The sequence below is a fragment of the Taeniopygia guttata genome, chromosome 2 (assembly GCF_048771995.1).
Source record: "Taeniopygia guttata chromosome 2, bTaeGut7.mat, whole genome shotgun sequence".
Lineage (NCBI taxonomy): Eukaryota > Metazoa > Chordata > Aves > Passeriformes > Estrildidae > Taeniopygia > Taeniopygia guttata.
Genome location: NC_133026.1, coordinates 25979133 through 26005541, shown reverse-complemented (window position 1 = coordinate 26005541; position 26409 = coordinate 25979133). Strand labels below are relative to the sequence as shown.

At 36.9% G+C, this 26409-nt stretch overlaps 1 protein-coding gene across 5 annotated transcripts in view; it reads left to right on the top strand.

The window, feature by feature from the left end:
- Positions 1–26200, top strand: part of ICA1 (islet cell autoantigen 1) — a 64750-nt gene extending 38550 nt beyond the window's left edge. For 3 of the 5 annotated variants that reach the window (XM_072925557.1, XM_030264718.4, XM_072925558.1), the window contains 9 exons: positions 2776–2901; positions 3084–3182; positions 8714–8808; positions 10795–10844; positions 14313–14381; positions 14502–14543; positions 18296–18571; positions 23425–23520; positions 25260–25623. In XM_072925557.1, the coding sequence (XP_072781658.1) occupies positions 2776–2901; positions 3084–3182; positions 8714–8808; positions 10795–10844; positions 14313–14381; positions 14502–14543; positions 18296–18571; positions 23425–23520; positions 25260–25381 (975 nt within the window). In that variant the 3' untranslated portion in view covers positions 25382–25623. Of the gene's footprint in view, positions 1–2775; positions 2902–3083; positions 3183–8713; positions 8809–10794; positions 10845–14312; positions 14382–14501; positions 14544–18295; positions 18572–23424; positions 23521–25259 lie in introns of all 5 variants that reach the window. The other 2 variants (XM_012571548.5, XM_002197711.6) reach the window with 2 other exon arrangements.
- Positions 26201–26409: the final 209 nt, after the last annotated feature.

The window sequence follows — 26409 nt, the reverse complement described above, 5'->3', positions numbered from 1 at the left end:
AAATGTGTAGCATTTGGTAACACAGCATTAAGTATGTTGAATTATCTGTATGAGCATGGTAAATATAAGGGTTTGTATTCCACATTGTGTTGTGGATCACCTCTTTCTCTTTATGAATGCTTTAGTTTTTAAAAGAGACACTAATTACATGTTCAGTTAAGATAAGTGCCAACCTTGTTCTTTGCTAAATGTCCCTGAAGAATGTATGCAGGAAGACTGAAACTCAAACTATACAGGTGCTTTTGTTTTATGGATTTTTTTTTCCTCCTTTTTTAAGGAGTTGGGAGTAGGAATTCATAATTCCATTTAGTAGTACTTATTTTTTTAAAAACTGTGGTTCGCCATCACTGGCAGAGTATTTATAGTCCCCAGAATTCACATTCTTTGCTTACTTGGACTTTCAGTCTACAAAGCCACAGCTGTTCTCACAGAACAGCTTTCACCAGTGCTGTGATATACCAAGTAGGAAAGGGATTCTGTTCTCAGCTGCACCATTGTAAAATGTAGTTATATATGTGACACATTTCCATTTGCATCAGTTCAATTTCTCTGGATTTTCATGGCTGTAACTGAGATTCGTTTTTTCAAAGCCCTACAACATCTCTTACTTAAATCCCTACCAATTGCAGCAATTCTTTGTGGCAAAAGATGCACATATGCCCATATTTGGATTTCAGTTAGGAGTTCCTTTTTGTACAGGTGCATGGTTTTCTTCACAACTCTACTTTTCACACTGAAGTTGTAACTATGCTCTCAGGCACTTGCAGCTAAAGCAAATGAAGGATTTGAGGACCTTACACAGGACAAATGTCTTCATCCAGCACTGCATAAAGCTTTTACACTTCTGCTATTGCTCCTATCTTCCTCCACTGCTGCTCAGTTTTGGAGGTTCATAAACTCTTTACCCACATGTTGTTTGGACTAGACAGATGTGCTTGGGATGGCACTCCTGGCATGCATAGCATGGTGCCTTGCTTGGGCTTCCATCAGGCACAAGCTAGAAGTGTAGCAGTCCTTGGGAATTCCAAACTTTGAAGCAGCCTCAGCTCATAGCAGTGTAACTTTGACTGGATAGAGCTTTTCATGACATTCCATACCTTATAGTAGATATCTTGGCAGTAGCTGCTCCTTGCTTTATATCATAGCTTAGCATTTGTCATGCTTGCCTGAGAAGTGGAAGCCATTGGAGTCATTTTCTCCTTCCTGAGGAAATTCAAATCTGTCTCTACTTCACTCAAACATCTCCTAACTACTTAAGAAGTCTTCTATCTTCTGGAGATGCCTCTGGTTTTTTTTTTTTTAACTCTTCAATATGTGAAGACAAGCAAGTCATCGGTAGGATGTTTTACTTGTGGTTAGAGCAGTGGATCCAGTCAGACTTTTCAGCTGTCTTTGTTAATACTAGAACTCAAGATTTGTTCACTGGTGATTTGGTGGAGTTATCCTGGAAAACTTCCTCTCCAGGATGAATGCACAAACCACAGAGCTATTTTGTAAAGGTAGACTAGCACTGCCCTTTACTAAACAAAAGGAAAAGTGTTTGGTTTTTTTTTTTTTTTTTCATTTGGAATAATCTTTTTCTAAATATCACCTGTAAGATTCTGAATTTATGACAGATTTTGAATTGTGGTAGTTTCTTCCTTATGAACAGATTAGGCTGATGTGCAGTATTGCTTAAGCAGAACTGATCTGATCACTAAAACAAAGTTGCCATGTGTCCAGCAATCCAGGAGTCCTACAGTTTGTATGAGTAGGTCATCTGCTGAATTTGTGATATTGATGTTTGGCTGGTTTTCTGCCTCATTGGAGGTCTTGTGTACTCTGAGTTTGGGAAAATAAGGGCAGAAGTACAGTAAACATTTCAGATTGCATTATGAGATGTTTGTATTTGTTCTTGCTGCAGAGTTCGAGATTCACTTCTGATGATCAGGAGCATTCAAGTTTGACAAATCTTTGAGTCTGGGTATTCTGGACAAAATGGGTTTACTCACCAAGTTAGGCCAGAAAATGAAAGAAATGTATGATTTACTTCAGTAGTTTGTTTTCATTGTGAAACATTTTATTTTTTGGGTAAATACTTTATTTTAACCATGAAAGAGTTATAGGTGATATGTACTTAATATATGTGTATATGTACTTAATAGGTGATAGAAAAATAATTTGAAAAACTAGAACCCCTTGAAACTGAAATTGTTAGGTCCTAGGAAAAGGGGACTTGATATTTTTCTGATAGCAGTAAACAGAAAAGGCAGTCCCATTTTACAATGAGAATTTTAATGAGTGAAATTTTTCTAGTGATCGAAAGATATTGAAGTGCTGTATCATTGCAGACAGACTTTAAACTTTGTCAGAGTAATTTGTCTCTTGCTATAGGTACATGGAAATGTCTGTGACTGTGCACCTGTATATTAGGTCATAAATTTTAGCTCAAAATTTGTTGATTGGGCTTTGAATTTGTCTTTCTTGAAAGAGATGCCAATGTGAGTATCTTTTCCAGCTGTTCTCCGTGTATGTTTTATACTAATATCCATCATACAAAAACAGGGCTAGAAAACAAAAATTCTTCACTGGATATATTGCAAAAAGCAATAACAGAGAAGATAGTAAGAATACCATTTATAAGCTAGTTTATCTTCATTTCAGTGGGATTGATGAAAACAAAATTGTAATTGGGTCTGTTCAGTTGTCTGATTTCCCTAGAGGTTGTATTAGTTTGCTCTTTCCTTAAAAATAGAGAAAAAATCACTACATAAATAATTGTCCCTTTATCTGAAGGTTCAAGCACAAGTGCGACATGCAAAACTCAACTTTGACAAACTGAAGACTGATGTCTGTCAAAAAGTGGATCTTCTGGGAGCCAGTAGATGCAACCTCCTTTCTCATGTCTTAACAACATATCAGGTATCTAAGGAAAATGTTGACCTCTGAAAAAATGTTTTCCTGTTAATGTGGCTTTTTAAGAGATTACCATGGCAATATTTAACCGTAAGAATATGTAGCTAGTGTTGGAGGGAAGATGTGAAATTTGCACTGTAAACAGATTTGTGTTAACATTGGCACTGAAATTTTACCCTGTCTTACAGACAACACTGCTTCATTTTTGGGAAAAAACTTCACACACAATGGCAGCCATCCATGAAAGTTTCAAAGGTTATCAACCATACGAATTCACTATGTTAAAGGTAAGGAGTATGTAGATATGTATGTTTTCCCAGTGATAACCAGTAAGAGATCATACAAGGGTGTAGAAAGCATATGTTGATATTTTTTCCATATATTTTCTGACACGTTTATCCCTGTTCTGTCTTTTCATTTAAATAAAGGTTTTCTGTTTAATATCCTTCCGACCAGCTGTGCTGGTGGGCTCTTCTCTCACCTTCCTGATGTTAAAAGGTTTCTGAGGATGTTTTTATCTTTGCTTTGATCCAAAATAATTTGAGTAGGTAGCCTTTATTGTTACTGTATGTTTATTCTTCATGCTCTTTTGTATCTAAAAGTTTGACTATTTGAACAACACATAGGATGTTTCAAGATGTATAATAATATTTGGACACCTTGGAGAGGAACTTGGAAAGAAAATGCACCTGCTTTGGTGTACCCTTGTGATGGAGGAGGAGGGACATCTGGGGATGCTTTGTACCTTTTGAACTTCCTCCTGTGAAACATTAAACCGTGATTTAAATTTGAAATTAAATTGGAATCTATGATAAAGAAATACCATCTATATTGAATCCACACATGTAGCAAACAACCCCTTGAAGAAAAAAGTAACTGTAAAAATGGTTGGGAGTATTGTAGTGTGTTTAGGATGCAGTCTCTGTTATGAAAATCTTGACCAATTATATTTCTCACCTCCTGCACTGAAAATATGTGATTTCCTGGTTTTGCACTGATATGTATACTGATAAATTATGCTAATCAGGAGATATTTTAAAACTATAGGATTTTATGTAATTCTATGCTTTCAGAAAACAGCTGCTTGGGAGTAAGACTGGCTTTTAGTATCAGTTTTTTTTTCTTTCGGTCTCTGGAGTGTGGGGTTATTTTCTGTACCCAAGTCTTCTCCACAATCTCTTGTCCCCAGCGATTAGTTTCTGATTGTTTACATTAAATGGTTGCTAAAAGATTAAATCAAAATCTGATGGTTGCATCAGGTGAGATTGTGTTGCCTATGAGAATAGATGTCTGCTGCTACTTCAGTTGCATTACTAGGGTGAGCTCTGCTTGTCACTTCTGAAGGGTGTGGTGAGTCCTGTCTCACCTCTGATACACCTGGGTGTGGAATAACAACAGGTGATTATGGTTAGGGAACTGATCCCTACCAGTCCTATCATATGTTCATACCAGAGTAACTATATATTAAAAAGGAGCTGCAAACTAATTTCACATTGAGATTATGAGGTATTATTTTTAATGAAGTATGGTAGCTAGCTATAGCTGATCTGAAGTAGTGAGTTTCTTATGGAGAAACTTTTGGTCTAAAAATGTACCCAATAGAGATGCCATGCCTGTTGTTGAATTTATGCATTAAAATATAAAATCTGGATATATAATGGATTAAAATATATAAATATATAAAATACTTCAATATGCCTATCTCTACATTTAATTGGAAGTTACTTCTTTTAGACTATTTTTCCCTGCCTGATAGTACAAAAGGGGTCTTTCTTAAATGGAAATTTTGAATTTGATGCTTGCAAATAATTTCTGTCTTTTATGATCCATAAATGACAAAATCTTGCTCATACAAATTAAACTGAGGATATATGAATGTAGGACTAGTGTTCTACTTTAAAACAAGAAACTAATACAAGTTAATATTTGACTTAGACATAGATTGTTTTAATTGAAAAATTAAGAGGTGCTATGTACTAGAAAACTGCTATTTGTATTTTGTAGTATAAATATATATTTGTGTACCAGGTTTACCTCAGGAAAGAGACTCTGAAACGCCTCTCAGGATTGTTTCTAGAAAGAAAACATTGTCTTTAGAGATGTTTGCCTAACTTCCTTAATGAAAAGCAGCCCATTTGTTTTCTTTGCTTCAGGGTATGTGCAGAGAGCAGTATAATTGTGCTATTGCAGCTGTATTTTGTAACTCTTGAGTTTTGTGCTTGATGAAAGACGGTTATTAATGTGCTAACAGCTCTATGTATAGTGATGTAAAAGTATCTGTTACTGTATCCATCACTTTACTATTACAGGTGGTGGGCTGCTGTTTTGGTAAAGCCGTTAAGGTTTCATTGTCTTGAAATTAACAAATATCAAATGAATTCAAGTTTATTTCAGGGGCTACTTTTCATGAATAATACCTTTTTCTAATTTCTGTGACCATTTATTTGCCTTAGTTACTAAATAATATTTAGTTGCATTTTTAAAATTTAAATGTTAGAATACCAAACTTTCTGAAGAGTTTGTATTAACTTTGAAATAATAGTTGCCCTGGTAAGTGAGCCAAAAGGCAGAAATCTCAGTGCATCTGTTTGTTTCTGTGTGAAGTGGAATACTGCTGCCTGAGCTCCTCACATGGAGTAACTCCCTTGGAGTACTCTGTCCAAACAGGTATTACAACACTATTGCCTTCTGCTGACCTCTGCTGTAGTCTGGTATCCTCTCTTGTTTCTTTACTCATAGACAAGATTCCCTGTGATTTTGCTTTTCTAAGGGTTTGGAGAGGTGTGGTATTTCTTTTCTTGATGGGAGGAAATTCTGAGACAACCTGCTTTTCCTCTTCCTCTTCAGTTCTCTCCCGCAAATGAAATATATTCAAGTTTTTGTCTCCTCAGTGCTATTGCACTTTTTCATAAATGTTGTGACATCTTGGAATGTATGCCTTGCTCCTGAAACTGCCCTTAGCTGTGTTGCTTTGATTTTTTCCTCTGTCAAGAAGTGCATTAGTTGTCCAAGGCACTTGGGAGGAGCTGTGGGTGAGCTGAGTGCAATGTCAACACTGCTGAGTTAACTGCGGAGGGCAGATTTTATGTGCAATCCAGATGATCTTGGCTTGACTTGAAAGCAGCCCAGATGCAGGTGAAGGAATTTAGTGAGTGAGTAGCAGTCAGAAATGGAGCCTGAGCTGGAACCAGAGTTAACTCTACAGTGAAGGCATCCCTTGTTGGCTTGGATACTTAGTCTAAGTCCTTGGAGCAGGTGAAATATCACTGGGTGACTTTTGGTGTTAGGGAATGATAGATCAGGCAGATTGAATGATTGTGAACTTGCTCTGCTAGTGTGTAAGGTGTTACTCTATTTTTTTATAGTAAAAGAGAGATCTAAGAAGCTAGAAAGACAGCTTTCCAAATATGCAAGGATCGTACTTCAAGCCACAACGTGGTGTAGCTCACAATAAAACCCATTGTAGCCCACAAGAGCAGCCAGAAGAGTGCTGTGAAGTTACACACCTGTGTGCTCTGAGCAGCCAAATCAGGGCTTCGTCCAGATGAAGTGCTCTCACTTTGGTCTGAAGTCAGTCTGTGTTGTCATAACTCTGTTTAATCCCTGCACTTTCTATATGATGAGGCTTCTTCCCTTTCTTCTAGTGTAATCTAAAACAATTAAGAGAATGTCATGGTTTTATTTCTATGCCTGCTGGCAGTAGTGATCACAGTACTGTGGGTTCATGTTTACAAAATTGTTGACTGTGGCTTTTTTAACATTCGGTTTCATTTCTTACACATTCTCTAGCTTTTAAAAATCTTTTTGAAAAGATACCTCAGTTTGTTGTGAACCTCAGGATGCAGAGTAGAGGGAGGCACTGGTGAGGAAAATAATTTCATTATTTGGTATCTGATTTGATTCTGAATAAGTTGTTACATGGAATTACTACATCAAAATACAGCTTCTGATTTTTGACAATTTTTATCATAATCACCATTGAAACCAAGGCTGTATTTCAGAGCTATGTTTATTTTTCTGATACAGGAAATAGTAACTGCCATTATTATCATACTGTTTCCTTCCCAAGGTACTTGTGAACTCCATTTCTATATGCTGTTTCCGTGGTTTGATCACAGTCCTTTAATTACGGATTTCCTGAAACACTGACGAAGGAAGCTTCTTAAAATATAGGTCTTTAAAGAAGGATGCTTATTTCCCTGGTTTTTGGTTTTTTTTTTTTTTGTGAATATGCAGACTTTACTTCTAATAATTTTCTTTAACTTGTATAGCTAGGCAGTGGTTAAAGTAATTCTGGTTTTTGTCCAAAACCTTTACAACCCTTTTGGAGCAAGCTCTGAGGTGCTATACTTGGTGGTAGGCAGAGCACCACAAATGTTGACCATATCTCCTGATTCAGTGGGCTGTGTATCCTGTTGTGAAAATGTCCAGGTGGTTCAAGTGCCCAGAGCAGCACAGTCCCCATAATGCAGAGCTGCTTTCTTTCTCTACCCTGCACTTTTGTGCAAGTATAGTTGATATTTGTTCTTGAACTCCAGTCCAGGACTTCTTGGAGTCAATGGAATAATTCTCATCTATTTTAATAGCACAAGAGGTGCAATCTAATCAATACCCAGTGCATGTTCAGGTAGGGTGACATTCATACATAGGTTATCTAGCTGAACTGGCTGTTGTCCTTATTCAGCATCCGAGAAGTACACTTAGATGTGATTCTAGGTAGGAACAGTGTCAAATAAAAAAGTGAAAACTACAGAATAAGGTTCATTTCTTTAAGGCTTTTTTTTTAAATTTTTACTGGTTTTGTGGCCTTCATCTTTTGACCATGTCTGCAGTGCTGAGGCTGCTTATGACAGGGAGTGGTGGTGTCAAGACTATTCACATGTAACATGGTTTAATTTTTCAGAAACTGAGTTGGACTTTAGAAAGAGGAATTTTTTTTCACCTTCACAGCAAAACTGTTTGAGAGAGATGGAAATATTTACATTGCTAACATCTGCTTTACCTAATTACTGTGTTCCTTTATTTAATTTTTTAGACAGAATTTCTAATTGATACATAAGAGTGACAACAAGTAGTATATTTATCACTTCATAATCAGTCTATAAGGCTTGAGTTAGCTTACTCTCATCTCCAAATTTTGGTAATAAAAATGCTGACTGTGAAACTGCACATTATCTTGCAGCACAGCCTTTCAGACTGCGAAGGGACTGTAGGGTTTCATAATAGCCCACCTGGCCTTCATCAACTATCATCCAAGATCTTAACCCTTGTTTTCAGATTCAGGATACAAGTAGTATCTTCCTGCCGCAGCTGGAGTTGCCAAGTTTGTGTAAACAATTGTGGAGGGGAAAAAGAGAATAAATAAGAAAAGAAGCAGTATATGAGCAACAAACAGATGTAAAGAATTTGTTTTCCATCATAAAAAAAAGGAAAAGAAAGAAAAAATAAGCAAATCCCCAAAATAGCAAAGAAACATGCTATCTGGCCTGCTTTGCACATGGTATAGATAGATTTACTTAAAAATATTGGCAAGGTTTACCTAGAAGTAGTCATGTAGAAATATTAGAAACAGAACATGACTTTAGAAGTTGCCACATGTCACCTTCTTATATAAAGTGTGTTCACGACTGAATTTGAATTAGTATCTTCTAACACTTTTAATTCTGCTTGAGTCAGATTCTGTTTTGATATGGTATAAAACCATTCTTTCTTGATTTCTCTTGGTACTAGAATCAGATTTGGTCTCAAATGACACTCTTTAGCTTCCCTGATTCTAATTGGTTTTCTTCTTTATATTTATATTATTATTATGATCTAGAGCTTGCAAGATCCTGTGAATAAACTAACAGAAAATGCAGAAAAGGAGAACCAGCAGATTGAGAGTGCCAGTTCAGTGGAAGATCAGCAGAGTCAGTAAGTCACGTATTCTGTGTATCAAAATAATAAGTATTTTTGTCTGTAATCTGCTTCCTGGTTGCTAAAGTCACCTAACATAAATAGAGATGCAGACACAGCTAGTCTAATTCTACTGGTTACCTCAGTACAAAAATTCCTGAAATGTTGTCATGTGTACATCAAAACTAATGAACTTTACGGTGAAATTAAGAGCTTTAAAAAGGCCCCTATGTGTTTTTCAGCTTTTCTTTTTTTTTCAGCTTTTGCTTCATTTTTTTCTTTATTAAAAGAAATGGTAAACAACTATACATGGGAGAAGATATATGAGCATTGTATTTCTCCTTTCAGCAGCATCTCCTTTCACCTGGAAATAGGATATAGATTACTGATTGCTCTGAGTAGCAATTAGTTTTTGTAATGTATACAGCATCAGTTAGTAATCCAATGAAGCAGTAGGTACTTAGTATAAAGTACATCTAAGTGAGCTGATGCTGTCAAGTTTTGAGTTACCTGTAGCTCTGAGCTGAGAGAGACTTATGAATGGGCTGCTGTGGGGAGAGGAGAACAGGAGAGAGATGTGATCCCTCCCTACCTGACCGTCAGGATTCGGTTGCCAGGAGATGCAATGTTGATACAGTCCTGCTGCCACCTGTTGTTTTGACTGTCCCTGCTTAAATGAAGCACCCAGCAAAGGATCAGTTGTCAAAAAGCAGAGAACAGCTTGACTGATTAGTGGATTTTGCTTTGCTATTTATTATAATGGATTTTTAAGGAGTTCAGGTTTTCAGTCATTTCTCTGGTTCAGATTCAGAGCCACTGACCAATACCACTTTATAAATTGGTCAGATTTGGTGCTGTTGATGTTAGAAAGGACTTGACCAAGTACCATTTGGTAGGTGGTTGTCTCCATAGCACTTACTTCCATCTGTGTCATCTCACATGACAGTCATAGAATTTAATAAATAGCTCTCTCCTCAGTGTTGAATATAAAGTTCTAGAATGAATGTGTGATTTATCCAAGATGTGTGCGTTGGCACCTACCAGGAAATGCATCAGATGCCATGGTCATGGTTGTACTTGTGTGTATGGATTATCTTTGTCCTTGTCTGGCATAAAAGTGAGGAACAAAATATGTCATCCCTTTTGCTGTTTAGAACCATAAACAAGCGTCTAAGATTCAAGAAGAATTACACAAGACAAAGCTTTTTAAATCCTCATGAATTTCCCATTCACAGTAAATATTCATTATACTAGAATTTGGCCTGAATCTAATTTCCCTCTACCACAGTCCTACCCCCAAGAGCAGGGGAGGTGTCTTTTTCTGTCCTGTCACTAGAGGGTGGGAGGAAAGTGCCCACACAGTCCTTTTCACCAGCGCATCAGCCTTGTGGCTGCTTCTGTCCCTACTCCTTGAATGGCTTTACACAAAGTAATAGCAGTTGGAAAGTGTGTATTCTTCATTGAAGAGATCACCTTTGTATAAGAATTGCATGTAAACTGCACCTTTTCTTTGTCCCTGTTGAGAGCTTTTTTCATCAATGCTGCTGATCTGTTATTTTAGAAATATGCTGACATGGGCCAAAACTGTCCTGACTGTTGATTTTTAATTAGTTGCTGTTAAAAAGAGAAGCACAAAGTGGTTGGTTGCCTTTTTGGGGGAGGGGGAGGGGGCTGGGGAACAGTTGTAGCTCCTTTGTGATGGCTATGAAAGACCAAATGTGCAAACGCAGAATACACAATACTTTTCAGTAGAGGTTGAGTCAGACTAAAAATGGATGCTGATAAGATTTGCTAGTTCAATCTAATTTTAATTTTCAACAGACCTGCCAATGCAACAATACAAGGTAACAACAGACCAGCAAATGCAAGAGTCCATCTGTTTTTACAGTTTATTTGTTATTGATATGAATCTGTAATGATTTGACAAAAAAAGAGGAAAATGTGTTGTTATTTTAGAGCATTAGAATTATTTTCCCAATTTTTTTCTTATTCCTTCAAATTAAGGTTGATTTCATTAGACGACGAGAGCCATACCAAGGAATCAAACTATTCAGGTATTATATTTCATGTTATCATAACTCCATAAGTAATTCCATAACTGTAATACTTAGGCTTTTTTGTTTGGTTTGGTTTATTTCCTATATCAGCTTCACCCAGCAAATCCCTACAAATGCATAAAACCAAAGGCCAGGAGAATCTGTTAATCTCTTACATATTACATCCCACTGCATTTCACTCAGTCAATCTCAGACAAGTCAAATTTCTTGTGTTCCAAGGCTGAATTCTTACATGGGGCATGTACCCTTCAAGAAAGGGATCTGCAGGTTAGTAAGTGAGACAAGGGAAGTGTGCCACTTAGCTTACTAGTTTGTTCCAGTCACTAAACTGTAGTCTGTGAAAAACTTGATGAATTCAGTGGAACTTTTGCTTAAAAGCCAGACGAGATCATACTCAGCTACTGCCAATGACCTTATGTGTTGTTATTACCCAGTGACACAGCCAGGCTCCAGTTGGAAGTGCACTGAGAAAGAAAGGAGGGAATATATACAAGTAATATAAAGGGAAATTCTGAGTACATACTAAGAGGCAAGTGCTTGCAGTGAGAGTGGTGAACTACTGTAAAAAGTGGAATCTTTATCTGTGGAATTCTTCAAGATTATCTAACTTTTTCTACTAAATTAATGAAGAATAACTTAAATATGTTATATGTCATCCTTCATTAAGATACTTGTAAGGTATTACATGAAAGTCAAGACTACTCTTAAATCTTTATTTCAGTGAGTTGATCATATTGATATCTTGAACTCATCATCTCATCTTTATTTTTGAAGTTTTTGTTTCCACTCCACTTTACAAGATCCCTTTTCAAATATGAACTACGTAACTGGACAAGAGACTTCTGATGTTGTTCTCACCTGTCATGTTTCTAGAAGGTAGAATCACATTACTGTTTCTATATCCAAGAAGAACATCCCATTTTGCTGCAACATCAAGTTTGAAGCCCATATCTGAATACATTATTTACCAAGACTCAGTTCCTTTTAGTCATAGCTTTCCAGGATTCATTTCTCCTTTCTGCAGCATGGCTTATATTCCTGAGTCCTGGAGATGTAACTTACAGCTTGGTGGTATTGAATTCTCCCAGCTCTGACTACAGAAACCAAATAAGTGGACTGACTGACCACCTCTAGTAGTCTGTTAGTTGTTTGCACATTTTTTTTCTAGAGTGATTTTGTGTTTATTTCCAGATGACTGCTAAAGCCATTGACTAGCAATGGATAAAACAGTAAACCTTACAGAACTAAACTAGAAACACTTCTGCTTTGCAATTACTTCTCCTAACAACATGTTTTTGACATCTGTTAGTTGTCACATTCCTAATCTATTCAATATGTTCGTTATAGATGTTATGCAGTGCTAACTTTTCAGCTGGAAGGCTGTGCAGTGCAAAGTCAAGTTGTTTCTAAACAAGTATCTTTGCTGAAAAAAGCTCATGGTTTTATTGAAGAATTAAATTAGCTGGTTTTTTTTTTTTCAACTAGGCCTGCTTTCCATAAAATCAACAGTAAATTATTAGAGGATCATTTATTATGTTCACAGTCTTTTGCTGGATGCCATACTGAATGGCCTTCCATTAATCTTTTAACTGGGAGTAATGGTGATCTACCAGCCCATAGTAACTTGAGTCACTTTTTGTCGTTTGGGTGATTTTTTTTGTAATAAAGACACACTCTTAGGACTTTCTCAGTGTTTTGAAAATTTTGCAATTAATTAGATCGGATATATCTTTGACAAGATAGTCTAATATAGATGGGTACAAAATCTGACTTATATTTGCTTGGCAGATATTTTCTAGAATCTCAGTTTCTTATAGACTGTAAAATATTTCATCTTAATATATAATACCTTGTTCTGTCTCTTTCTTCATCACTTCTAAAAGGAGTTGAAGTGTTATGAAATATTTCTAACTGGTCTTCTAAATTTTTCCATCTTCATATACCAGCAGGTCTGTGCCATTGCTGAGGTTTTTTTTTTCTTATATTACCCTGTAAATTCTAAAATCATACAGATGCAGTGCTTCTAGTGAGGGAGCTATGTTGCTTCTTAGTTCTCCTCACCAACTACTTTGATTTCATTTTTTTATCATTTGCTCTGCATTTTCCCTTACTATGCTACAGAAACCTTTAAGATTGGGTCCATCATGTTTACCACTCAACTAAGGCAGGCTTTGGGCAACAGTTAAACCTTTTTCATTACAGAATTGTGGCCATCCATATCCCACATGTCATGAACTTCTCTTTCTGATTTTCTTTTCCCCTCTGCCAGACAGTTTAGGTTTAGGATTTTCCCCTTTAGCTTTGTGCATTGTGCTTTTCTGAAAGTATCGTGTATATTTGTTCGTGCGTTTTTATCCCTGTGCTGTCTGTATCTATATAGAGTGTAATCAGACTTGCTCATGGGTTCTTAAATGACCAGCTGGTTCTTGTGCTAGGAGCACATTTCTGTCCTAGCAAAGCTTTATGAAGATAATGATACAAACAGCAAGCTGTTCTGTTTCCTTTAGTTCTGATCACACCTTGAAGTTTCTGTTGGAAGGGATTGGCAATTCTCTTGAAAGAGTTTGGGATTCAGTTTTTATTTCATAATAGGGAATTCTATTTCACCTTTCCAGCCTCTTTTGTGAGGCTTCCAGTAGATGGGCCTTCCAGTTCTGGCAATACTGTGGCCAAACCCTTCCTTTGCCCTTAGAGCTGCAGACTTTGTTGTCTAGGAGCTAGATTTCAACAGTTAATAAGGGAGAAAAAGGCATATTCAGCAGCAAGTCATCCCTCGTTTTTTGCCACATGTCTTAAATGGGGTTAATCACCTGATGGAGGTATCTTTCTCTTCACTGATTAACAGAATCTAGATGATTGTTTTGACTCTATGTGTCGTCTAAGAAACTTGCTGAGAATTTAAGCCATGTTTTGTCACCTCTAATAGCCTATAACTCTCAGCTCTACATTTTACTCGCTGTTGGTCTTAGTCTATTTATTTCCCTGCAGAGGAGATGCTGTTACTGATATCCCGACTTAGGGTACGTTGGGTGAAGGCTCCTTCTCCCTGTTCCCAGAGATTGTGTCATGAGGAAGAGCACATTGTAAGGAAGGCAGTTAAGAGAGTGACAAAGTTCCACCACTTTTTTGCACTCTCCTGGCCTAAGTACAAGCTTCTAAAATAAAGTTCTCTGCTTCTGGAGGACTGATTTTTGTAGTTGCCTTGGTTGGGTGCACTCATCCTGGAAAGGCTAGTGTAGCAGGCAGAGACTCAAAGGAAGATCTCTCTCAGGTTGTTATTCAGCAATTTGCCTCATTTTTAATTGCTTGTGCCTTGGATCTTTCATTCATTGTGACCAGGCTCATTTTAAACCTGACTCATTTAAAATGTGAATCCCAACAACCATTGCATGTTGATCGTATAGTGGTGTTGTTTATAAGCATGGTCTCCTGCCAAGTGCAATTTGACATGTTTATGGATCTCAGTTACAGCTGATGATGGCAAGGATGTCATCTCCACTTTACAAGGACATTGTAACCACGAGCAGAACTCAGGTGAAGACACTTCAGAAAGTTATCTTTATATGTTTACATACTGATTGTCAGTGTACTGCAGATCTTCCTTTGTGACTTTTAATTTTTCTGTATTTGTTCTTTTTTTTTTTTTTTTTTTAGGTGCTATAGATGAGTTATTAGACCTGCAGCCTGAAGAAAATGGTATGATATGATTGTGCATATCTGTTTCATCTATTTCAATCATAGTAGCCAAGTATACTTTTAATTTTAGATCTTAATTTCTTTCACAGTCTGAAAGGTGGCATGAAATTATTCAGCTGCAGTATTTAAATAGTGTTAAAAGAAATCCAGCAGAGACACTATTCCTAATGTTACAATATGAAGTAAACCTTAGTGGGGATAAAATGTTTATGCCAGTAATTCAAGATTAGGTAGACTGGTCTATATCCTATTTGCTGAACTGAAGTAGGCTTCATTGTAAACCTTACCCCTCCTATAACATTTCACAAATTTTTCATTTGGGTTTTCTAGTTGATGTGCTACAACTCTTGGCAATACACTAGTAACCACAAGATTTTGTGTTAAAAATGTACATATCAGAAACAAATAATCTAGTCATCTTAAAACCATGTAAGAACTGGTGACTTCTTTCAGATAGAGAGTTAATTAAATCCACTGTGCTGTCATTATACTTCTGTGAGATCCCTGGCAGCTCAAGGGGATATGCTCTTTTACCAGAATACATATGAAATATCTGGGTTAAAGTTTAATAAGTTTTCATAAGAAGTTAGAGTGCTGTCTATAATTTTTCAGTTTCACTCATACATGTCAGAAGAATGAGTAAAAAAAAACTTCAACAACCAAAACAATTGTAACAACTCAAAAAGCAAATGAAGCAAAGAAAGAAAATCCATTTGTGTGGTTTAGTCAGTCAGACTGAGAGCATTTGGGGTATTTAAAACACTGCCTTCGTGGTAGGTAAGGACATTTGCAAACACCTTGACTTGGATTTGCCATGGGCAGTGTCTTGCACAGGGGGGGAAATTATCCATATGGAAAATCACCCATGAAGGCAGGCATCAGGGAAGTTCCTCAGCTGTCTGCAGAAGCAGCCCTAATCTATGAATAGATAAGGTAACAATGACTTCTTTTCTGTGGTTAATAAAAAAGATGGGTGCATGTCTGCTAGTGGCATTTTTTTTCTGCTGGTTTTCTTCTTACCAGTTCTGTTCCTTGTTGGGCCTTCCTAGTGGAGATACAGATAATACATACAATTATTGCTCATACAAGCTTAGCTCTGTCACTTAGAACACTTTTTTCTTTACTTACACAGTTAAATTAATGCAAAAACTGCCGTGGAGTGCCTGCATTGGCTAGGTTGGCTGTGGCAGTGTTACAATATCAGCCATTTGTCCTAATTTTACACATTAGCTAGCTTTAGGCTAATGAATGTTGTACTATTTTAAGTGAAGCAATATAGGTAGAGATACACTTACATTTGTGTTTCAGAAGGAAGTCTTTATCATGTGTTGCCAGTCATGTACTGTCGTAAATATTTTTAGTTTCTCTTCCCTTTTTTTTAATAGCAATAAAATGAGGTAAGTTTACAGTGGAATTGTGAGCATTGCTAGAGGCTTGTTCAAACAGAACAGAAAGAATATAGTCACATTGTTCTTTCAGTGTTTTAATGGAAGGTTTGGATTTTTTTCATGGGCATTTATAAGGTTGGGGCAGCATGTGCAGACAGAAAAAGGATTTTGACTGAAAATAGGCAGTGAAAACAGAAACAGGAAAAGAAGTAATAGAAGATTTATGGGTAAAGTGAGAAAGTCCCTATCATTTTAGTAATCTAGCAGAGATACCACATGAGTAATATCTCGGTAAGCAAGGCTGGTTTCTAGATAACCTTTATTGCAAACAGGAGTAAAACCTGCTGTGGCTCCTGCTTACTCAGAGCAGCAGCCTGAGCCTGAGCACACCCTATCCTGCCCTGCCATGGCTGCACAGTTCCCACAGGAAGATTAGGAAGATTGCTGAGCCACAAAATGTGTCACTCCTCAGATTTCTGGTGGCTGTACACCCTCGCAGCAAGACCTGACTGCTCTTCACATGTAAAGCTTTATGTTGTACTTGCTCCTAAAGTCAAGATGGGGCTCCTGCAATGGTTCCGCAAATGAAGCAGAGCTTGGCTCTGAGCTGTGCTGCTGCATTTGTTCCGTTCAGGGCACTTGTGGTTGTGTGTGGTGTTGGTGCTGTGTCGTAGCAGGTCTGCTACAAATGCATCTCTGCATCTCCCCCTGCAAGTTCATGAAGGGGCTTCCTGAGAGCAGCTTTGAAGTGGTGATGCCCCATAGAGCTCAGAGTTCTTAAGGGCCTTTGAAATAACAGGTGTCTTTCCCTATGGGAGGATTTACCCCTCTGTCTTATCTGCTGAATAACTTGGGGGAATTGGAGGTACTTAGACAATGTTAATATTCTTTGCTCTTTATCTGAAGATGGGAAACAGCCTGAAAATTCATAAGAACAAATTGGTTTTTGTGGTATTTTAGTTATAGTCTAGGGAGAACATCAGGAGAATTGACGTGTTTCTAATGTTTCTATTTCTAATTTTTAGACCCTGACAGGGAATACAGAGGTATATCAAAATAGTGAGTTAGAAAGGAGTTGAATCTCACAGCTGACTTCAGTAATGAATAAAATCATTTTAATTTGTGTTGGTTTATTTGTTTCTTAGTTCGTAGGTGTGTGCGCTGACGCATGAGCCTATTTTAAAACACAGTTTTGTGCTTTTTTTTCCTCCTCTGACTCAACTTCAACTATTTAATTATAAATTATTACAGCTGTTACCAGGAAACTTTTCTGAGAAGGCTGTTGAGTTTCAGTAAAATGGCCTGTTGCAAACACTTTCTACTGTCAATCTTTCTTCCCAACCCAAAAGGGTTAAAAGCATTTTGTAAGTTGAATCCAAATTGGAGAGTTCAGCTGATCTACTGAAACTTTGGAAAACTGAAGTTGCCTTCTGTGCCTTACCACAAGTTTGAAACAAGCATAATTAAGATAAACTGATCTGGATTTCAGGAATGTAACATTATTAGCCTTGTTAACCACCATTTTTGTCATCTGCAGACTTCCACAGTGGAACTCCAAATGCTTCCAAGTAAAATAACACTTGGGGTCCTTGATAGTTCTTTAACTCTGAGAATATTTTGGGAAAGGATAATGATCCTGGTTACCAGTTTCATGTATTTTATATAACTATTTAACATTTCTAGAACAGGAAAAAAAATTTGTTTTAAGTAGCAGTGGCTCAAGTGATGTAAGAGCTTCTTCAGCTGCAGTTCTGGTGCTGGAAAAACTAGCACAGGGAATCAGAAGGAAAGTGAGCCCTGATTATTTCTCAGCAGCTTATGAGAAGAAAAAAAATACTACAGCAATGGTCAGCATAGAAATCTAACTCTGTGTGATAGACTAATTTTTTTTATGGGGAAATGCCCCAGTAATTCAAGCATTGATCAGAAGGTCATAAGGGAGTTCTTAAATCCCCAAGTCTTACTTTTTTTTTCGTTTATACCAGTCTGGGGTTTTTTTGAGACTTTCATATAATGTTTCAAGAACCAACATAGAAGTAGTATTTTCCAATTATTTAAATATTAGACTGTGTAATGATTTTTGTGTGTTTAATAGATTTTTAAGCATATTTGTAGTATTATTTTTAATGAGAAGCGAGTCTTAACAGCAGTGAGGTTATCTAAGATAATGAAGGAATTATTTGTTGCATAAGGTATAAACCCAGATGTCCAAGAGAATTGAGTCTAAAAAAGAGGATAAATATTCATTCAAAACAACTCCATCTCACTTAACATACCTAGCCTAGATTTGGTATGTTTTAAAAAGTTCCTTGTTTACTTGGTCTAAAAAAAATTATTTATCTTGATTCTCTTGTTCCGAGACAGCTTCAAAGGAAAAGTTTGTGAGATCCTTGGAGCCAGAACTTGGTGATAAGGATGACATGGTATTACTAAATGAGATCCTCAACGCCTCCTCCCTGGAGGAGGGGGAATTCAGCAAAGAGTGGACAGCTGTTTTTGGACAGGCTGCTGATCTCTCCATGAACCCTTCAGCTAGAGATGGGGAGAGCACTTCATCGTCTGCAGTACCAGCACCATCAGGCTACTTACCCTCACAGCTGCTAGACCAAAACATGAATGATTTGCAGTCATCCTTACATGGTGAGAGCTCATCTTGTTTTGTCAGTATGTTGGAGTTAGGGTTTAGAGTATGGTTTTCTGGTATGTCGAAGTGTGATGAAAGTTTTTATTGTGCCATGGCCGCAGAAATTGTGCCTGAAATTAAAGCAGAGTATGGCCTGGAGAAAAAACATGAGTAACTTGTTTTTTAGCCTTTCTCATACAGTGTTTGAATGAAGCACCCAAAAAACCTAAAGTCAAGATTACTGTTTTAAATGTTTTCATTTAATTTCTTGAAATGTTCTGTAGAACTTTAAGATCATTTTTATTCCTGAAACAGAAGATGTTTGAGTGGGTTTTACTGATTTAATCACAACATCTATTTCTGTTAAGGGGCCAAGGAACCAAAAATGATTACTGTATTTCGTCTGGGGATACTATTTTTAAACCATGTAGTGAAAATCTGTTGTGTTCTTTTTTTTTTTCCCAAGCATCCTATACACTGGATGTAGGGATATGAATCAAGTAGAATGGATTATCTCATCCTAGCAACCATATAGGTGGATGTCTCTTGCAGGCTGATTACTGATGCAACTCTTTCTCTCCTCTTTCTTCAGTGCAGTTAATTCTCTTGGCTTTTCCAGGCTACTGCTGGGGAAAAGAGAAGAGGGGAACTAGGGCAGGGCTTTCTGCTGCTGCTTTGGCCTTGAGGAAGAGAGGGAGGAAGGCAGTCTGGTGATAAACAGCCAACAGCACCTACCTTTGTGCTCCTTACAGTCTGGCTGGATCTTCTGTAGGGCTTTGCAAGCTGGGAGGGGACCTTGCCTTTTCGGGCTCTGTCCCAAGTCATTTAAATCTCACTTGGGGAAGAGCAATATAGGAAACAGTAGCAGGCTGATCCTATCCTGGAAACTATTTCTTAGAACCCATGCAACTGGAAGAGTCATACATGATATAAAATGACCCTGTGACATTTTGTCAGGAATAGGAAAGTCAGACATACTTTATAATTAATACAGTTACTACTAGCACCCCTAAAGCAAGATATCTCGGTTCATTGGCTTCAGCATTTATGAAAAATGGGAGAATGACATTTGTAATGATGCACAAGTTTAGATGTATTTTTATAAGGTCCATGATCTTAAGAAAATAACTAAAAATAGCAACAGAAATATGGTGAGATTGATTTCTTTTTTGACAGCTTTACATGTTTTTAAATATATTTTACATTTCAGTGCAATTTCCATTTTTTAATGTAAATATGTTTTTAAAGGAAAATATTTTTTAGGTATAAGTAGCAAGCAGAGTTGTGCATCCTTTCTGGTGTGGCTGTTAGCTTTCATTTGCACTGGCATTGGGTGCAGTGTTAGAGACTTCAAAATCAGAATTCAGTAATGTTGCATTCAAGGAATAGTAGAAATGGAAAATCCATTCCAGTCAACATGGTATTCCAAAATCTTTTTGAGTAAAAAAAAAAAAAAAAACCATAAAACATTTGGATGTTTTCAAATGGGTTTCCAAGGTTTTGGGAGAAGATTGTGGTAATTGATGTACCGGCACGTGAAAAGTAAGGGTTAGTCAGCTGAGTGATTGTATCTGAAAATAATATTTTAAGTGTTTTGTTTCTTTCCAAAGTGTTTCTTTAGAAACACTTTCTTTTGTTTCTTTCTAAGTGTTTTATCTTTCTAAATATTTCCAAGTTTTTTGTTTCCTATTTTTTAACAGAAGATTAAATTTGGTCCATTTTATATCTCGTAAAAACTCAGCTTTAATCTTAAACTACATTTCATTTCACTTCACAACTTTTCTTTCAGATTTTGATCTTATCATTAAATATGGGAAGAGAGACTTTTTTTTTTTTTTAATACTAACTGGAGTATAAGCATATCTAGACATACAAGTTAGAAATATTAGAATATATGAATAATATTTTTACTGAGGACTTGTGATACATCTCCTGCATTTATTTCCCTAACTGGTAGGATTGCTTAATAATTATTCAGTGTGAGGTGCTACACTGTAGCCTCAATGTTGCATACTTCCTGTGTGAATTTGGCCTTAAGACCATAAAGATTCTTAAAACTCACATGCTTAACTTTAAGCACATTAACTTTTCTATTAACTTCAGTGGGATTACTTACTTATTTTACATTAAGCACACTCATAAATCTTTGGGGCTTTGTTTTCTCTTTGCCTCAGATCTTAATCTGTAAAACAGGCACAACGCTATGCAGGTTATAAAGTGTTACGGTCAGGAATTCCCAGCTCAGAGTTTTCTCTGGCTGTATTTATAGGCAGGATCCAGCACAATGGGACTCTGAATTGCTATGGGGCTACCAGGTGCTGGTTTAAAATACATATAAATGTGTGTGTATATATAATAGAAACAAAGCATGCTCCCAATATATCTTTTAGATTCTCCTCCAGATACAGCAACTGAAACCTTCCTGCTTTTTCAGAGGGAGCATTGGCTTTCTCTTTGCGTGATGTTTATGGCCTCATTTACTTACTCATTCGTACCATTAAGGGCTCCTCTTTATCTTCCCTATGTGTGCATATATTCTGGTTCATAAGAAAATGCACAGCTCACCATTTCCTTTTCTAAATTTAATCATTGCAATGTTGGTGAAGATGCTTGCTGAACAGCAGGCTGTTTGGTTTCCTTGCTGTCTTGGCAATGACCTTTTGTCTGGCCATGTAACAAAGCCATCCTGTGAACAGGCAAACCAAAACAGGCTTAGGGCCAACAACTACTTCCAAACTGATAGCCTGTGGTTTGGTTTCGAAAAGTAAAGTTGTTCTCTGTAGCTCACTAAAAATTTAATTCATGAAAGTAATTTCATAAAAATTCTGTGTCAGTCTTTCCCAGTACCTTCATAAGTCAGTAATGTCATTATGAAAGCATCACATATTTTCTGGAGTGTACTTGGTTAGATTTTTGTTGCTATTGTTAGGTTCTTGTTTTCTAAGTGAGCTGCCTGCATTTCATTAAATGACATCCAGGCCACAGCATCTTGCATGGATGTGCTGCCCAACAGGCTTTGGTCCAGGGACTCAAAAAGAGGGAGGGCTCTGAAGGAGTTCACTGGTCTGAAGTGTTTTGCTCCCTGACCTGCCAAGCACACCAATGTAAAGGAATATCAGTGGTGTTGCCAGGAGCCAGTTCCTGATTTTTCTGAAGTCACTGGAACTCTCACAGAAAGTTTCTGGGAGAGCTCCCATTCATTTCTATCAGATTAGGATTTGGCTCTCTTTGTTTAAGCAGCTGAATTTACCTGTTGTCATTCATTGCCATATCAAACACTTTCTCACAAATGCATCTCCAAGCACACTAAAGCATTGCTGTCTACTGTAGTTGTGTATATTGACCTCTGCCATTCTTGTTTGTAACACAAGCAGAGAAAACATCTGGAAAAGTATGTCATTCTGAAGGGGTAATGCCATGCTTTCCATTATTATCATTCAGATTTGCTTATTTGAAAGATTAAAGTCTAAAACCTCACTTTCAGAAGGCAGAAGCTGGCTCACGAGCCTTTATCACCTTTGTCTAGAGCAAATACATGTGAGCACTCTGCATCCAGATTTTGAAGATGTTTTTGGTTAGTTTCCTTAGAGATAGATACAGAGGATGTTTGTGGCTATAAATTTCCTTCCTGATTCATGTGATTTTACAGAAAACCTCTTCTTGCCTCTTTTTATAACACAGCTTGGGCTTTAGACCTTTTATAGGCAAGGTAAGATTAGAAAGTGATGAGAATAATCTACTGAGAGAGAAAGGGTTGATGTGACTGATGTGGTTGTTGCATTACCTGTCAGAATGCTGGGTGCCAGTATCAGACAGGGCTCCCAAAAGAGCAGAAAGTAAGGGGAGGACGGACAAAAAGACTAAAAAAGGATGTGAAAGCATGCACTTGTACAAAAAAAGAGACTGAATAACAAAATGGTAGCTAGGTGCATAGATGAGCATCCTGTTTATGATACTGCCAAATTAGATGGATAATTGACCAGGCCAAACTTAAAGGACATATTAATTAAATTAGAAACACTATCTTCAGTCCTCTAAATGTAATAAAGCATATGAATTTAAATCTCTTAAGCAAGGTTCAAAATTTTTGGTTTTTTCCTAATATGTTTCTGCAGTTTATTACCCCTAGTTCATTTTGCCAGCCCGTTCATTTGGCCTTATTAACTGTATTTATCATTACTCTTTTGTGGATATAGAATATTCATGTAAGAACAAAAAAATTATTTCACTTTTTCTTGCATAGTTGCTCTCTTTTTGCTAAAACTCTCCTTTCAAATAAAGAGAAAAAATAAATAGTCCATTAAAATGTAGTTTTAAATTAACTTGAAGTAATTAATCTTGAATTTAATTCTTCAGTGTTTTGCTGAAGAAAAAAAATTATCTTTTTTTTCCAGAATTACTTGAAAATTGACTAAAAAAATATAGGGTCTCTAAATAAGGTTATGTCTGGAACAATGGATGAAATGAAAGTCTTTGGACTTGGAAAAAAATGTTTATTATGTTTGGTATTTCCACCCAAATGTGATTCTTTTCCCTACAGCTGTGTTTGACTTGATCACTGAACTAGCTTTTCTCTGAATGAGTATTAACTGTGATTCAATAAGAAAACCAAAAATATTTTCTAGCCAGATGAAAGGTTTGAAAAGAGTATAGTTGCCTGAAATTGGTAAAAGGGATCTAGAGATACTCTCTTGTAAAGGGTGTTGCTCCTGTGCAGGTCTGACTGCTGACTTAGTGTGTACACAGACAGGTATGAATGGGCATAAACGTAATACTCTGCTCCTCTGTCTGATGCTGCCAGACACTGGGGTGGGTGTTGGGATTAACAAAGTACCTCCTCATGTAATGCTGCTGTATTACTGAATTTTAGGATGGGCAGCCAGCAGTGTGAGCCCACCATCAATACCACAGCCAGCACAGAAACCACACAGCCAGAATGTGAGTGATGAGAAGACGCCTGTGAAAGGTGATAATTGTGTATTTTTTCCAGTTTACTTGGCTTTTCCTTACATACTTGTATCTTGTATGGTGTCTCATATCTTCTCAGTAACTGTGGTAACAAAACTTGCTTTTGTAGTAGGTACAGCTCAGTCTTGTGCTCCCTGATTACTCTGTTTCACCTTGATTAGGTGTATGATACATTTTTCTATGTATATTTTTGGTAGGCTTAGTGCTAACAGCATGTCAAAAGAGTAATTTACTATATAACAAAGGAGTTGAAGCTACAGTTTCTTTTATCTACTGTAATTTAGACTTGCACAGATTAGCATCTGCATGCACTTTGTCTGAGATAAACAATGTTTATAGGCTCTAAGATTTAGCATTGTGGCTAAAATACAGGCTGCTGATAAGGCAGAAGAGCCCTAATTGCAATTTTTTTATACACACAAATGATATCAGTAATTATCTGTTTAAAACTTAATTCAGTTGTTGCAACTGAGCCAAGAGTGCATAGTCCTGCCATCTACTGAGATGGCCTGCTGATTTTTGACTAGGATTTTCTGGATAAGTGAACCAGAATTATGTTGAATTCTGTTGCCAGTTTGTAGCCAATTGTGTGCATTCACATTTGATAATACAGAAGAAAGGGTTGACATGTATTCCTTCCCCTGAGATTTTTCAGCTCAGCAAAAAAAAAAAAAAAAACCACAACACCAAAAAGAGCGTTAAGATGTTTTGGAAACTGTTTTGGAAATCAGTGTGATTATGCAGCCACAGGACTGGCACCAGCAAAAGGAATGAACTTCAGCTATTTAAATATCTGTAGTTCAGAAAGTGGCAGGTACCAACAGGAGTGTCATGCCAGGCAGAGCCTGTTTTGTCTGTAAATTCTTTGTGTCACAAAGAAAGCTTTCATGTGCCATTATCTCTCTGAGAGAAGAGCATATCTTATTTCACTATCAGTATAAAACATGTTGGGCATAGGCCCACAAAAAAAAAGCAAGTGGAGATGTACCTTCTTCATAGCAGGCAAAGTTGTAACTGCTTTCACCTGAAGATCTGCCCATTTGGAATAAAAGCAGGCAGGAGACCTCTGTGAAATACATATATATATCAGTGTGGACACAGAGGTGGAGTTGTCCAGCTGCTGTTGGATATATTCCCTATTCACATTTTGTCTACATCCATCAGAATTAAACTAGAAGCTGTACTGGGGACTGCCTATCAAATATAGCCCCTCTCTTTCTCTCTCCAGCCAGTACCTTCCCATTAAAGCTTCATTCCAGATGAGTAATGACCTTGTTGGTTGCATACAGGGGAGTTGGAACAGTCACATGAATTGGATTTAGGCAAAGGAATTTAGTCCTGTAAGAGAGCTTGAAAGTAAAATTTGCCTTCACTTTCCTTTTGCTTGTTTGCAGGCATGCAGGGGCACACTCAAATACCTTTCATGAAACAAAGCTAGACAGAGCGACATTGTTTCTATTTCTAGTTAAAATGTTCCTATACTTATCATGGCAGGAGCCATACAAAACACATAGCAGACATGTAAAACACTCATTCTTACTAAAGTTCTATATTCTGACAAAGATAGTGTTTTCAAATGCTCATTCTGGTTTTCTTGTCAGAAGTGCCCTTGGTAAGAAATTAAACAATAGCATGCCATTTTGTTTGACCTCAGTCAAACATTCAGTCAGTTTTGTTTTAAAATAGCTGACAAGTCTGTACATTTCTTTTTTCTTTCTTTTTTCTTTTTCTTTCCAGAATCTACAAAGAATCCTAAAGACTTGACTGCTTGGTTCAGTCTCTTTGCTGACCTTGACCCATTATCCAATCCTGATGCTGTTGGGAAAACTGATAAAGAACATGAATTGCTTAATGCATGAGTCAGCTGCCTCTGGTAATTCACATTCTTCCCTTCATCAACACTATTTTGGAGTTTAAAAAAACTAAATGAAAATTAGTATGCTGTTGTGAAACTATAAAGTATGTGCCATGATAACAAAACTAAAGGGAATTAATCCCCTTTTCTATAGGTACAGTTATTTCCTCTTGTTTTGTATAAAGAGTTCGCATTTATTTTCTATGTGGACTTACAAAAATGAGGTTAAGAATTAGGGCAAATTTCTTGCCAAATTAGATTGTCTGCTGAAACACTGTCTTTGCCTGGGGTGATGTGGAGCTAACACCGGAGTGAAATACAAATTGCAAACCTATTTTTTTATAATGTTTCTTGAGTAAATTAAAAAAAAATCATGTAACTGAAGAGGCTGCATGAGTCAAACATCTACGTGTATATAATATATCTGTTACTGCTATGTTAAGATGTCAACTAACTTTGTTTTGTTAGTACTCACAGCTGAAAAACCTGTGCTGGAGCTAAATATTGAAGAAGTAAATTTGGGTCTGTGCAGCCGTCGAAATTGTGCTTTTTCCAATCTAACTTATTTGACAGACTGCACTATATAAACATAAGAGAAGTCATGCCCAGGAGGCTTCTTTTTCTGAGTTTTTTCTCCATTGCACCAACAGAATTCGCACTTGTTTGCAGAAGTTTTATGGAATGGATGCTTTGCCATGCCATCTCAATCCATTTCTGTTTCTGTTCTGAGAATTTTTCATCCAGTTTGTTTCTGAAGCATGTGTTATTTTAAGCTTGTTGTGACATTAACTCTTTAATAAAATGATTTTGACAAAAACCACAACTTTATTCCCACTAGAATGCTGTTGGTCTGTTGAATTGATACGTAACAAGCATCTGAAGATAAAAGATGACCAGTTTGTAGACAGTACGGAACCCTTTGTTTCTGAATAGTAATCCAGAAGGAAGGACAGTGAGAAAATTTATACTCAATGTGGTGTCCCTTTGCTCCCCCGCAAAAGAAGGGGAAAAGGCTCATAGAATCATAAAGGT